Source organism: Penicillium pulvis, assembly GCF_028828015.1.
Source record: "Penicillium pulvis strain IBT 33274 chromosome Unknown contig_5_segment0_segment0, whole genome shotgun sequence".
Taxonomy (NCBI): domain Eukaryota; kingdom Fungi; phylum Ascomycota; class Eurotiomycetes; order Eurotiales; family Aspergillaceae; genus Penicillium; species Penicillium pulvis.
In genome coordinates, this window is record NW_026643078.1 from 1,231,769 (window position 1) to 1,245,448 (window position 13,680).

At 50.2% G+C, this 13,680-nt stretch overlaps 7 protein-coding genes across 7 annotated transcripts; 4 read left to right on the top strand and 3 right to left on the bottom strand.

Annotated features, from left to right (window-relative positions):
- Nucleotides 1-108: 108 nt before the first annotated feature.
- Nucleotides 109-1,349, top strand: N7503_007044 (NAD(P)-dependent alcohol dehydrogenase; the record flags this gene model as incomplete). Its single annotated transcript, XM_057066591.1, has 3 exons — nt 109-282; nt 387-995; nt 1,056-1,349. 3 exons carry the CDS (start codon nt 109-111, stop codon nt 1,347-1,349), a joined length of 1,077 nt encoding a protein of 358 aa, XP_056920272.1.
- Nucleotides 1,350-1,933: 584 nt separating this feature from the next.
- Nucleotides 1,934-3,168, bottom strand: cspA (putative cell surface protein; the record flags this gene model as incomplete). The annotated part of the gene is made up of 2 exons (XM_057066592.1): nt 1,934-2,655; nt 2,712-3,168. 2 exons carry the CDS (start codon nt 3,166-3,168, stop codon nt 1,934-1,936), a joined length of 1,179 nt encoding a protein of 392 aa, XP_056920273.1.
- A 1,496-nt stretch (nt 3,169-4,664) lies between these two features.
- On the top strand, nt 4,665-6,301 carry N7503_007046 (DNA primase subunit PRI1; the record flags this gene model as incomplete). The annotated part of the gene is made up of 3 exons (XM_057066593.1): nt 4,665-4,856; nt 4,909-5,106; nt 5,170-6,301. The coding sequence occupies exons 1-3, from the start codon at nt 4,669-4,671 to the stop codon at nt 6,299-6,301; spliced, it is 1,518 nt and encodes a 505-aa protein (XP_056920274.1). The 5' UTR covers nt 4,665-4,668.
- A 506-nt stretch (nt 6,302-6,807) lies between these two features.
- Nucleotides 6,808-7,833, bottom strand: N7503_007047 (MAM33 family protein; the record flags this gene model as incomplete). Its single annotated transcript, XM_057066594.1, has 3 exons — nt 6,808-7,303; nt 7,372-7,552; nt 7,653-7,833. The coding sequence occupies 3 exons, from the start codon at nt 7,831-7,833 to the stop codon at nt 6,808-6,810; spliced, it is 858 nt and encodes a 285-aa protein (XP_056920275.1).
- Nucleotides 7,834-8,192: 359 nt separating this feature from the next.
- N7503_007048 (translation machinery-associated protein 16) lies at nt 8,193-8,838 on the bottom strand (the record flags this gene model as incomplete). Its single annotated transcript, XM_057066595.1, has 3 exons — nt 8,193-8,475; nt 8,531-8,615; nt 8,670-8,838. The coding sequence occupies 3 exons, from the start codon at nt 8,836-8,838 to the stop codon at nt 8,193-8,195; spliced, it is 537 nt and encodes a 178-aa protein (XP_056920276.1).
- A 330-nt stretch (nt 8,839-9,168) lies between these two features.
- Nucleotides 9,169-11,497, top strand: N7503_007049 (putative exonuclease; the record flags this gene model as incomplete). Its single annotated transcript, XM_057066596.1, has 3 exons — nt 9,169-9,181; nt 9,239-9,386; nt 9,445-11,497. 3 exons carry the CDS (start codon nt 9,169-9,171, stop codon nt 11,495-11,497), a joined length of 2,214 nt encoding a protein of 737 aa, XP_056920277.1.
- A 997-nt stretch (nt 11,498-12,494) lies between these two features.
- On the top strand, nt 12,495-13,493 carry N7503_007050 (Fig1 domain-containing protein; the record flags this gene model as incomplete). Its single annotated transcript, XM_057066597.1, has 4 exons — nt 12,495-12,525; nt 12,590-12,658; nt 12,731-13,058; nt 13,112-13,493. 4 exons carry the CDS (start codon nt 12,495-12,497, stop codon nt 13,491-13,493), a joined length of 810 nt encoding a protein of 269 aa, XP_056920278.1.
- Nucleotides 13,494-13,680: the final 187 nt, after the last annotated feature.

Here is a 13,680-nt window from a genome sequence, read left to right on the forward strand (position 1 = left end):
TGGGGCCTGTCTTCCGGAATTCCTCTTGAAAGATAAAGACTACAAAATAGACTCAGTTCTGCACAGTTCTAAACAGAAAAGCATCAATTTTGCAACAAAAATTACATCATGGCCACCGATTACAAGTTTGAGGGCTGGATGGGTCTTGACCCTAGCTCCGCCGAGGGCAATATGGTCTGGCAGGAGTTCGAGCCGAAAGAGTGGGAGGAAACCGATATCGATATCAAGATCTCGCATTGTGGTATCTGTGGTTCGGATTTGCATACTTTGCGCAGTGGTTGGGTATGTTTTTATTTCTATTCTCTTATCGAAATGCATACATGCATTATCCAGATTCCCCCTTTATACTAGAACCTTGGAAAAGTGTCAATCACTAACAATCCCAGCGTCCGGCCATGTACCCCTGCTGCGTCGGCCACGAGCTGGTAGGCAAAGCCGTCCGTGTGGGCTCCAAGGTGACAACCATCAAGCTCGGAGACCGCGTTGGCGTCGGAGCCCAAAGCGACTCTTGCCAGGGTCGTCAGGGCGACTGTGAAGAGTGCTCCATGGGCCTGGAGAACTACTGCTCCAAGAAAGTGATCGGCACATACAACAGCGAGCACTTCAACGGCGGAAAGTCTTACGGTGGATACGCGCTGTACAACCGTGTTCCCGCACACTTTGCCGTCAAGATCCCTGATTCCATTTCTTCTGCTGCTGCTGCGCCTATGCTTTGCGGTGGTGTTACGCTTTACAGCCCGCTGAAGCACAACAACTGCGGACCTGGCAAGACCGTTGGTATTATTGGTGTTGGAGGCCTGGGACACTTCGGTGTGTTATTTGCCAAGGCTATGGGTGCTGATCGGGTTGTTGCTATTTCGCGGAAGAGCGGAAAGGCAGAGGACTCGATTAAAATGGGAGCTGATATCTATATTGCTACTGACGAGGAGGAGGGGTGGGCAAGCAAGCATGCTAGAACTTTGGACTTGATTGTTTGCACTGTCTCGTCTACTAAGGTGAGTTGGGCGGATTATTCAGGTTTCGGGTGAATCAAGGACATTAACTGATTTTTCTAGATGCCTATGACTGATTACCTTGGTCTTCTTAAGACTGGTGGTACCATGGTTCAGGTTGGTTTGCCTGAGGATGGTGGTCTCTTTGCTCCTGTGCGGAGCTTGATGCGTCGTCTGAAGTTGGAGAGCTCCCTTGTTGGTAGCCCGAATGAGATTCGGGAGATGTTCCAATTGGTCGCGGATAAGGGTATTCAGCCTTGGATTCAGGAGATTCCAATGAAGGATGCTAACAAGGCCATTGTGGATATGGAGGAGGGTCTTGCGCGCTACCGTTACGTGCTGGTTAATGAGGAGTAAATGTCTATGCTGAATTGATGTGAAATGTATAGAGTGACATGAGTATAGAGTGACGAATAGAGTATAGAATGACGAGATGAAGCAATGTTCAGAAGCTAGAGCCCTACTTTTGTTAGTAGTAAAGAACATAAAATATTTGAGACAGGAACAGAACGTTCATTCTTAAAAGGTAACTTTTGATTATAATTTCGATCAAAATTAAGCAAAATTCCCTTCGTATGCAGGCCGCATAATCTAACAAGAATTAAGATACAACAAAAAGAAAGAAAAAAAAAATCCAAGCAAAAGCCATGTATTTATTACCATTACTTTATATCACGAGCTGACACAATAGTGTAAAACAAATTCTCGAAATGACCAAGCAACTCTTTTCCCCCAACCCTGTATGGGGGAGACCAAGCGGATCTACTATCGATGCACTGTAGCCAAGCAAGCAAAGCACAACATATCAATTTCCCGATTGCTTAACTCTCAGGTCCGCACCACGAAGACCGAAAGAGCCAAAGCAAATGGGCAGTCTTTTGAGGAAAGTGTGCAACTGGAGCCAGATGCAAACACTAACACTCACATACTCATAGCTGAATTTACAGCAGAGCGAAGAGACCGACAACACCAGCCAAGAGACCGGCAGCGGGCTTGATGCTGGAGGCGGCACCAGTGAAGGTGCCGGGGGCGCTGGTCTGCTCAGTGGTGGGCACGGAGGCAGATCCGGAGGGCACGGAGACAGCAGTGGCAGCGGGAGTCTCGGCAGCGGCAGATCCAGCAGGGACAGAGGCAGACTCAGCAGGGACAGCGGCAGTGGAAGCAGCCTGGGTCTCAGCGGGGACAGCGGCGGATCCAGCAGGGACGGAGGCAGACTCAGCGGGCACAGCAGCGGTTCCAGCAGGCACGGAGGCAGACTCAGCAGGGACAGCGGCAGTGGAAGCAGCCTGGGTCTCAGCGGGGACGGAGGCAGAGCCAGCGGGAACAGAGGCAGACTCAGCGGGCACGGAGGAAGCCTCAGCAGGGACGGAGGCAGACTCAGCGGGGACGGAAGAAGCCACAGCGGGGACGGTGGAAGCCTCAGCAGTGGAGACAGCGGGGACGACCGAGGAGCCGGGCACAACAACAGCAGAGGTAGTGGGGACCACAACGGCAGTGCCGGGAGCAGTGCCGGGAACAGTGGCGGGGATAGTAGCGTTGGCGAAGGTCATGGGCTTCTCCTCGCAAGCAGTGCAGACAGTGGTCTTGGTGAGAGTGATGGTGCTGGTCTCGGTGACAGGGACAGTGAAGGTCGAAGTACCAGAGGTAACAACCGACGAGGTCACTAGGAGTTTGTTAATTATAAGTTTAATTGAGAAGGGTTTAGTTTAGGATGCTTACCAGGGCAGGTGGTGGTGACGATGGTGATGGTCTTAGTGGTGCCAGGGATCACAGGAGTGTGAGGAGGCTTGGTGTGGTGGGTAGAGACCGAGGTAGGGGTGGTGGTGGGAGTGGTGCACGGGGTAGAGCTAGACTCCGGGGTAGAGCTGGGAGTAGTGGTGGGAGTGGTGCACGGGGTAGAGCTGGACTCCGGGGTGGGAGTAGTCGAGTAGGTGCACGGAGTGGTGGTGCTCGCCGGGGTGGTGGTGGTGCTTGCCGGGGTGGGAGTAGTGCTGGTGGAGCAGGGAGTGGTCCACGACTCGTGCTCGTCGGCAGGACGGCTCCAGCTGTTACCCCACGCCTCAACGTGACCAGCAGAGCTCTGGGCAGCAGCGGAGTGAGCCTCACCACGGACCTGCATGACACCAGCAAAGGCCGGGGTGGCAACGAGGCCAAGAAGAGCAATGGACTGGATCATTTCGAGAAATTGAAAAAGCTTGAGCTTGGAAAGATAAAACGAGTGAAGTTGATGAAGGGATGAGAAGAAAGTCGTTGAGGAGGGAGACACAAAGGGGTTTATATGCTCGACTCGAGGAACATCGCCCAAGTCATGACGGAGATGGCTGCCATGGTTGTGCTCAGGAGAGAAAACGTTGACCTGATCCACATCTGAGGGATTTATGGCCGAATGCAGGAACTGTGACTGCGAGCCGTGGCTAGCAGAGGCACTGATTGAATATCATAGGCCAAATATCATGGGGTAATGATACCTTGGTGTGGTCGACTTAGATGCAAACGTGACATGCTGTGGTTTCATCTTACTTGGTAGTGCAATAATTTCTCCACAGAAGCTCCCAATGCGGAAGTAAATCGAGGTCGAGTTCTGAGATCAAACTCAGTTGATGCGGAGTTGCGGCCAATAAAAGTAGCTTAGCACTTGATGAAGTCAAAAACAGTCTGTGAATCAGCATAATCGGTACACAAACCCACGACAAGAAGGTATCTAAATCAACACCGGCCTTGCTATAGTCGATTGAGGCCTCAATAATCACGTAATAAGCAGGGCTTGACAGTGCAAGCAGAAAGGCTAGGTTGTGTTAAAGCCGGAAACGGCAATATAGGACTTGCCACGCTGTGGACAACCACATGTGGGGGAGATCTAGTATTCACCAATCATAGATTGGAATCTCGCTTCGGCATGCGCACACTTACTTGACAGGCTCATTACGGAGATCCAAAACGGTCGTAAGGCTAGAGGCTCCAGTGCCAATGGGAGTGTTCACCTTGAAGCTGAGGAATGTAGATCATTGTAGGTGCAGTAGAGATGGCCCCTGCTGTGATTGGTTGTAGCCCAGTCAGGAATGTGAGGAATGCCTTGCAGTTCCCCAGAAAACGATCCTTTCACTCCATGGGGACAATAGATCAGATTTTTCTGATATCCACTGTTGATGTGACCCAGTGCCTCTTGGTCCACATTAATGAGATCTTGCCTTGACGCCGGATTTGATCCTGTCTCCACCATTTGAGAAGGAATCGGCCTATGAATGCGCTCTGCAGCCTTTGCATTTGCTGCACACGAATCAGTGGCAATGCACCAGATGCTACTCAGCGACGTTGGCTAACGAAGCCGTCTCGTCTTCGCTGAGAGTTTGAGCCAACTTGGGTAGTCTTGTCATCATCCAAGGTTTGTCATTAAGTAACAGGTACCTCTACGAGAAAAAGCTGCAAACGGTAGTGAGTCACTTGGTAGATGTGGAAAATTTCGGGGGCTTCCTTGTGAGTTGGATAATATCGACTTAGTCAATGTTCTTCATGAAGGCTCGGAGGATGTATGTAGATGCAGAGGTGGCATCCGGATTAGGCAAGATGACCAACACGTGACTAGGGTTAGGGCGCGCTTTCCTCGACGCGTCGCGCGTCCGGACTTTCCTGTTCGGGTTCGAGATCTCAAGTATCAACGACATCAATTATTTACATTATGCCTCACTCAGTAGCGACGATGGAACCCCCCGCCCAACCCGATAATGAAACCCTCCCCGATGCTCCAGAAGAGGCAAATGGGGTCAAATTAGAAGATATGTTCGACGATGATGATGACGAAGAGTTCCCTGCATCGAGCGCGCGGGACGTGAAGATGGAGAGTTCTCCAGCTCCTGCACCGGAACCGTAAGTTGATCAGATTCAATAAGGCTCTGTTCTGAGCTGATGAATAGAAAAGTGTACCAGCGCCATTCCAGTCGGGTGTGGACTCGGATGTCATGCTCGCCTTCTACCAACGCCTCTTCCCATTTCGCTATCTTTTCCAGTGGCTGAACCACGGAATTGTGCCTACTCGGGAGTTTGGCAACCGCGAATTCGCCCTGACCCTCCAAAATGACGCCTACCTCCGATACCAATCTTACCCCACCGCAGACTTGTGAGACCAGCTAAAATGCCCCTCGCGGTCAAAAGAAATTCAGCCTAACAAATCGAACGCTAGGTTCCGAAAAGACATCCTTAAAATGAACCCATCTCGTTTCGAAATCGGACCCGTTTACAGCACCAATCCTCGCGACCGCAAGACCCTACGAGGAGGCCAGATGAAACCAGTCTCGAAAGAACTGGTTTTCGATATCGATATGACAGATTACGACGACATCCGAACATGCTGCTCAGGCGCTAGTATCTGCGCCAAGTGCTGGGCATTTGTCACTATGGCAATCAAGGTGATTGATGCCGCCCTCCGGGAGGATTTCGGTTTCGAGCATATCCTATGGGTCTACTCGGGTCGTCGTGGTGCTCACGCCTGGGTTTGCGATCCGCGCGCCCGTAACATGCCCGATGACCGACGAAGGGCAATTGCTGGCTACCTCGAAATAGTTAAGGGAGGATCCTCAAGTGGCAAGAAAGTCAACCTAAAGCGACCTCTGCACCCGCATATCACTCGCAGTCTTGACATTCTCAAGAACCACTTCGGACAGACGACACTTATTGACCAAGATACGTTCACAAGCTCCGAACAGGCCGAAAAGCTTCTCAACCTGCTCCCGGATAAATCGCTGAATGACGCCTTGCGGAGGAAATGGAGCTCCTCCCCTGATCGTCCTAGCACCAGTAAATGGGCCGATATTGATGCATTGGCCAAAACTGGAAAGAGCAGCACATTGAATACCTCTACGCTGCGCGATGCTAAGCAAGACATCGTACTGGAATACACCTACCCACGTCTTGATGCCGAGGTTAGCAAGAAGATGATTCACTTGTTGAAGAGTCCATTTGTTATTCACCCTGGCACTGGCCGAATTTGCGTTCCAATCGATCCTAAGAAGGCTGATGAATTCGACCCCTTGTCTGTCCCGACTGTGCTGGGTCTCCTTGGGGAGATTGATGAATACGATGCCAAACATCCCGCTGGCACCGAGACTGAGATGCCTGATGCAAATGGCAGTGCAGCGAACGGTTCTGACATCAGAGGACCTCGCAAAATGCAGGACTATGAGAAGACTAGTCTGAAGCCCTACATCGATTTCTTCCGGTCGTTTATTGCGGGTCTAATCAAGGAAGAGCGGGCCGGCAAGCGAGAGCGTGATGAGACTGGACCGAAGATCAAAGCTGATCCGATGGAATTTTGAGTATCAGCTCGGGTCTGAACTACACTGTGAATTATGACTTTCATGTCCTGTCATTTTTAAGGCAAATTTGCACATGTCCCAGGTGACGTGAGCAGAGCTTTTTTTTTAGGCGTTTTGGTTGCATGATCCCCAAGCTGTCGATTTCTTTTCTTCTATAATCATATTTGCCATGGACTAAACATCATTTTAAAGACCATTTACGAGATTTGGTTGACATACCACTCAATTACGTTTCCAAGGATTGAGACCTACATTTTTACTTCACGCTCAAGCAACACGACCTTCCTGCGAGCCGGAGAAAATAGAAAAAGCTTGGAACTAGATGGCTTACAACGAGTGTAGTACGCAATGCAGTATCATGATCGGAGACTTATTCATTTATTTAATTTGTAGTTATTGGTACACGCCTGACAATGCGGAGTAGTGCCGCCATAGATCAGTTCAAGAGGGTTATTACAACGTAGACGAAAATGTCAAAAGTGAAAATTGGGATGCAGGCACATCACTTAAGCAGCAATGAACTTGCGAACGTTCTCCAACCAAGAAACGTACTCCTTCTGCTCCTTGAAAGCAATGTAGTCGGTAATCATGTTCTGGAACTCGACGTTAAGACCACGCTCCTCGAGGTAACGGCCCCAGAAGGACAGGAGCTCGGGGTCGAGATTCTCAGCGGGAGGACCGGAGTAGAGGCTCTGGCGAGTCCAGTCCTTCTCAGCAGTGTGAGCGTTGGCGATCTCGGCATCCTTGAAGTGGGAGATCTCCTCGATCTGCAGGTCACCGTCCTGGATGACAGCCTGAATCAAGAGGGCACCCTGGTTGGCCTTCTCAACGGCAATGTCAAGGCGGGCAGGGAAGGTAGGGGGGAGGATATCGTCCTCACCCTCAACGTCGCGGCCCTGGTTGTTGTACTCGGCCTCGTCACCAAGAGCGTCGTCGTGAAGGTCATCCATGGGGTCCTCGGAGAGGTTGTTAATGTCAGCGACGGTGAAAGTAACGCGGATACTGTTCAAGGCAGTGGTCATTAGTCAAGTGTCCATTTCCGATGATTCTAGATGGACGGGGTGACTTACGTCTCGTTGCCGAACTTCTTGGTCAGAACAACCTCCTGCTCGCCGGCAACATCCTTAACCTGCCACTCGCCAGCCTGGAGAGTGTAGTCGATGCTGGCCTTCTGCTCCTTAGCATCCTCAGCACCGGAGGCCTTCTCGTGCTTCACCTCCTCATCAAGCTTGGCAAGAAGCTCAACATCTCCTGTTGAAAGAAAAATCAAAACATTAGCTTTTTACTCGGAAGACTTCACCGGAGACATCGCATCAATCTCCGTGGATCAGTCATCATCTATATAACTTACCCTCAGCAGCGGGTTCCCGGAAGACGCTGGAAGTAGAGAAAGCGGCGTAGGCGGGCTTGGTGGCCTGCTTCCAGGGCTGGAGCAGAGCAGGCTTGGGGAGGACAGCCGGGCGCATCGAAGCGCGGGCAATGGAGCGGGAGAACCGCGGGACGGAACGAGAGAAAGCACGGAGGGAAAGCATTGTGAATGTGTGGATGGAATGGATGAAGGGGAGAAGCTGAAGAAGAAAAAGATGAGAGCTGCCGCGATGATGTTGCCAAGCCCGGGCCTTTTCTGGCTCCGCCTAAGTCTGGTTTGCAGATCTGCCGTTGTTTCCATTGGACGAGCTACGTACTAATCATGCAATTAAATCGTCCGGTAATTTTTAGCACTTTCCATATTCATTGAAATGTTTGAATTGATTTAAATGTCATAATTGGTATCAGCAAGTACTTTTCGCGAGAAAACAAGCGTCGATGCATATCCCATATTGCGCCAATCAAACCCCACTTGAAACAGTGAAGAAATGAAAAAGAATCGTCTAAAAATCATGAACATCAATCATGACATACCCTTGGGTGGGAAGCTAGAGGCCTGTTTTTCTCCACCAATGACCAAGCGAATGAACTTGGCTGAGCTGAGAGCCGTCCACTCTCCATTCCAGTGCTTCAACTTCAAAAATGCATCCTCGTCGCTAAGATCCGGCATCCAGAAACCGGTCTTGAATTCCTTCTCCTCCGTTTGTGTCCGTTGCGACAGAGCCTCCTCACGTCGAAGTGGTGGACGGCCTTTGCGCCTTTCCTGCTGAAGCTGTGCAAGCTCTTCGCTGTCGCGGTTAATGCACCTATTCACTGTTAGAATTTCATCTTTCCGAGTCCCACTGCGATAAGAGAACGTACTGGTTCACCAAGTCGGCCAACCCTTCATCATTCAAAGGCTCGTCGATATCTTGAACGGCATTATGGAAGTATTCAATGCGCTCCACTAGTAGAGAGTTAGAAAATCAATTGACCGAAACTGGGCTCCATTAATGCTCACTGTAAGGTTGGCGGGCCTTCATTACGGCTCCGGTATGGCGGATCAATCGGTCGTCCCGAGAACCGGCACGGCGTAAACGCCTGGCATCACGGCTGTTCTCATGAAGCGAGTCGATAACACCGCGCTTCTTGGAGATTTGTTTGTGTACTTTTTGAAGTGTGCGAGGCATGATTAAGGGCGTGGTGGGGATTATCGTAATAGCAACGAGATTAGATTTGATAATTATTTTTTTTGGCATGTGCAGAATCTGGCGGTGAAGATAGCACCACCGCCTTCCCTAAACCCTTCCAATCGCGTCTGCGCGTCGAGAGGGGAACAAACGTGAGCAAACATTCCACCAACCATGGCGGTATTTACTCGGTGATTCTGTATCGGTCCTTCCTCCTTACCATACTGCATATTGATTTTTTCGCGTTGAGCCTTTAACATTTCAAATCCGCATGTTATTGTTTATCATTTAACCCGAGGACCCGCTTGAGCCTCGACCCCGGTTTCCGCAATGGGTATCAAAGGTAAATTCGCTGGACCGAAGGGGTAAGGATGCTTCGAACGATTCTAATATTTCATAGGACTTCACGGTCTCCTGAAATCCATCCAAAAACCATGCCATCTTAAGAAGTTTGCCGGCCAGACTCTCGCGGTGGACGCCTATGGCTGGCTGCACCGTGGTACAGTTGCTTGTTCCGTGGATCTGGTCTTGGATAGGCCAACAAGGAAGTATGAACCAACCATCAGAGACATTCAACACTATGATGATATATTAATGCAAGAACAGACACATTGATTTTGTTCTTCATCGAGTCCGTATGCTCCTTTACTTCGGAGTAGTGCCTTACATGGTCTTCGATGGCGACGACCTTCCCAGCAAAGCGGCGACCGAAGCCGATCGACACCGTCGCCGACAAGAGAGCAAGGCCTTGGGATTGGAACTACAACGGAAGGGCAGAATCCCGGAGGCCTATCAGGAATTCCAAAAAGCCGTCGACGTTACGCCCTACATGGCTCGCCAATTGATTGAAGAACTAAAGAAAATGAACGTACAGTACGTGGTGGCTCCATATGAGGCTGATCCTCAGATGGTGTATCTCGAACAACAGGGAATTGTACATGGTATCATTTCCGAGGACTCGGATTTGTTAGTATTTGGAGCGAAACGCTTGCTGTCGAAACTGGATCAACATGGCGAGTGTATTGAACTCAACCGAGCAGATTTTACTGCTTGTCGAGAAGTGAGCCTGGTGGGATGGAGTGATGCCGATTTTCGTCGAATGTGCATTCTTAGCGGCTGTGACTATTTGGCCAATATTCCCAAGATGGGATTAAAGACGGCATACCGCAGCATTCGCAAGCACAAGACTGTGGAGAAAGCGCTGCGGATGCTTCAATTTGAAGGCCAGTTCAAGGTCCCAGCTGATTACCTTAAAGACTTCAAGCAGGCCGAAGATACTTTTCTCTATCAGCGTGTTTTCTGTCCCAAGGCAAAAAAGCTGATCCCTTTAACCACTCCCGACGAGGGAGTAGATCTTGAGGAAATGCCGTTTGTCGGAGCCGATGTGGACCCAGAAACTGCGGCTGGGGTCGCTTGCGGGGATCTAGACCCGACGACCAAGGAGCCCATTGAAATGAAACCGCTGGTTGCAGGTAAAGTGCCCATGGGTATTAGTCGCCGTCAGACATTGGGGTCGTCTTCAGAGCTGAAGCCTAGCAAGCCTATCAACACGTTCTTTACTCCGAAACGCAAACCTCTCGCCGAGTTGGATCCGAACAGCCTGACTCCATCACCGAGTCAGCAGAGACTGCTGGAGCGGAATGCGAACAACTCCTGGCAACCCAACTCAGTGCCCTTACGATCCAACACAGTTAGGGCAACTCCGGTTCGAGCCTTCTCTGACCAAGGTCTCAGCCCCATGGTTCGAAGCGTTGGGCGAAACACAATCTTGGCTCAGACTGCGCGGGCATCAAACCTGCAGCCGACCAAGAGACAGAGACTTTGCTCCGAAGCCGAGGATGACTCCCTTCCTGCTCGTCCAAGCGTCCAAAGTCGGTTCTTTGCTGCTACTACTACTGAACCAGTGAGCCCTAGTGGACAGAAAGTATCTCGGAGTAAAAAGGCACGCCAGTCCATGATGGACGTCTTTTCGGATGAAGTCGCGGAGGATATCTTCTCACGGATTTCCGATCCTGTTTTGAAGGCGAAGACTATGACAGACCAAGGGGATACCAATCCTGAGAATACCCCTTCGAAGGGAAAGAGCGAGGTGGAGGTCAAGGCTGTGGCCGTTCCTGATCCGAAGACTGACGATGATCAAGCCCCAATGGAGACTCCAGCGTCAGAGTCCGGGTTCTCGTCTGAGGACAACAAGTTCAACCAGGCTCTTGGGTATCATGTCCAACGACAGAACTCAACTATTTCCAAATTCACGTTTACATCTGGATCTAAACCTGCTTCCCCTGTTCAGCGCTCCCCTATGACCAGGATTCCGGTGATTCAGACCAGTCAAAGGGATGCATTTCTTTCGTCCCCTCGGACACCCATGATCGACTCTCGACACAAGAGCCCTCAACGGCAGCGTCTTACTCCGCTGCAGCGGATGGGTCAAGCGGCTCTTCACCGCTCACGTAGCATCAACTTTCCCACGTCGCTCAGACACGCGGATTCTTCAGAGTCTCAGTCGGATGAGACGCCAGTCACTACTGAGGCTAACACGCCCCAAGGTAGTGAGGATTTCATAATTCCGGACAGCGATGATTCGGAAGAAGAGATTGCTACCAGCTTTGGACAAACCCCGACGTTGGATTTAAAGCGGTTTTCGTTTGCCGCTAAATGAGTCGGGATTCGCATTCGGGCATCTATGCATTTTCAGGCACGGAGTCTTCTGTATGGAGTACTGGACGGACAAAGCCAGCTAGTATGTGGGGTGCATTTTCATGGATGGTATTCTTCTTTTCTTTTATGGAGCTTTCTTGTTCCTGGAGTGGAGCAAATGTCATTTTCATCAATATCTCATTTTTATCATTTCGGGAATCATTACCTCAAACATCTTCAATCATTGTGCCTCTGTATCCGTACTTGATTCATAGATATGGTAGATCGTCGAGTGGGGAGGCTGGGGAGAGTGGCGTCAGTGGACCCCAACTTACTACAAATATGATTTACGCTACTCTATATCCGGCTTAGCGCAGGAACACGGCGCCACCGAATCGGGCCAGATTAGGCAGAATAGCCCGAATAGTGAGGCGGTCAGATTTGGTTTCCATAGAAGCGGGAAGGTAAACAAAGACGGTTGGCCCAGCCTCCCAAATTCCCATACTCGTCTCCATCCCCAGCCTCCAAGGGACTTGAGAAATCAAGCCTGACGTGGTTTTCTTGAATTACAGCTACGATCTTTCTTACCCCCCTTCCATTCCTTCTGCACATTCTTCTTACAACTCCCCTGTGGTGACCACTGGTGGTAAAAGAAGCTCCCATTCTGACCATATTCGAGTCTTCTTCCTAGGTGCGATTCGAATCAAAAGACGAGCCCAACATTGTTTTGGTGCATTTTCTTGAGCCCGACTTTACGTCCGAAGTTTCTTCGATTCTTTCCCTCGCACCTCATCTTTCGCATTCTTTCTCCACATTCCAATCGTTCTTGACATCGGAATCTGTCAACGTCGACGGCTACTGAAGATCCTTGATTCGATCAAAGAAGCCAACCTTCCGTTCCAATTCAGGGGCCCAGGCTTTGACCCTGCATCCGTTTCAAGTGCTCCTTCTCGGAGATACGAGAAGCGAGTTAATTGACGTGAAAGAGGTGGGCCAGTTGCGGGCCATCGTTGGACGCAATGGCTACAAATTTCGCGGCAGGATGGGCTCGTATGTGACACCATGCCTCCAGATAGTTATCGGATCAAAGGCCAGTTCACTAACTTGATTCTAGGGTTCATTCCGATGATCGGGTACCACCATGTGTTGATGATTATCATTGCAGTTGCTATTATCTTATTATGTAAGTTGACCGAAGCCTATTATCAAAATGGGGAACTTGGAATGTTGTTGGAATGCTTCTAACAATTATTAGCACTTCTGTTGGCCGGATGTTCCTCCTCATCCCCACAAATCCCTGACATCTTCTTGATCTCCCTGTACTATGAGAGTTACAAGCCCAATTTCGCCCTGGCACAAGTCGATCCGGGTGTTACCACCGCTATGGCTAACATTGTGCACAACGCCGAGCTAGAGGTTCGAGTGGGATACTTCGGTATCTGCGTTCAACCTGACCATGGCTCATACATTTGCAACGCCAATGCCACCGCACTGGCTGAGATCGTCAATGTGGACCAGGACCCACTCAACTTGATCTGGGTCGCCTCAACATTCAAAGATGCGGTTGTGTTCCCATACTTACTGTAAGCTTCCCTCAAGCCATTCGAACAACAATCCAAGCTAATTGTGCCCCCAGTATCGTCGCTATTATTCTCGCCTTCATCTGTTTCATCCTTCTAGCCACATTCCCCGGCTGGCACGAAGAAGTCGGTGACTCCGGTTCCGATGTTGAGGTCAAGCCTTTCCCATCGCGGCCTGTCTCCCAAGCCGCGCTTGCACTCATCTTCATCTCCTCCGTATTCGTCCTCGTGTCCGTATTATGGCAGCACACGGCGTCTGTCGCAGCGAGTACTATCGCACAAGATATGGGCAACGGCAGCGTCAAGAGCGGAGTCGGGACTTCAGCCATGGTGCTGGGTTGGTTCGGCTTTGTTCTCATGGTCATCGTCACAGTTGGTCTTCTAGTCATGATTCTCAGTATCCGAATGATTCGGAAATTGACAGATGACGAAGAATGAGTGTTGATCATGTGCTTTTTTTTCTTGCGTCTGCTTTTGCCTTTTTTGATTTTACGCCACAATTATCTTGATATCCGACTACACACTACCTGTTATATCCGACACGACACGCATGGAAAATGATTAATATGTACGAGCACACGGCAATGGCTCGAGGCTTTTACGGAATGGAATACGACTTTAGGGT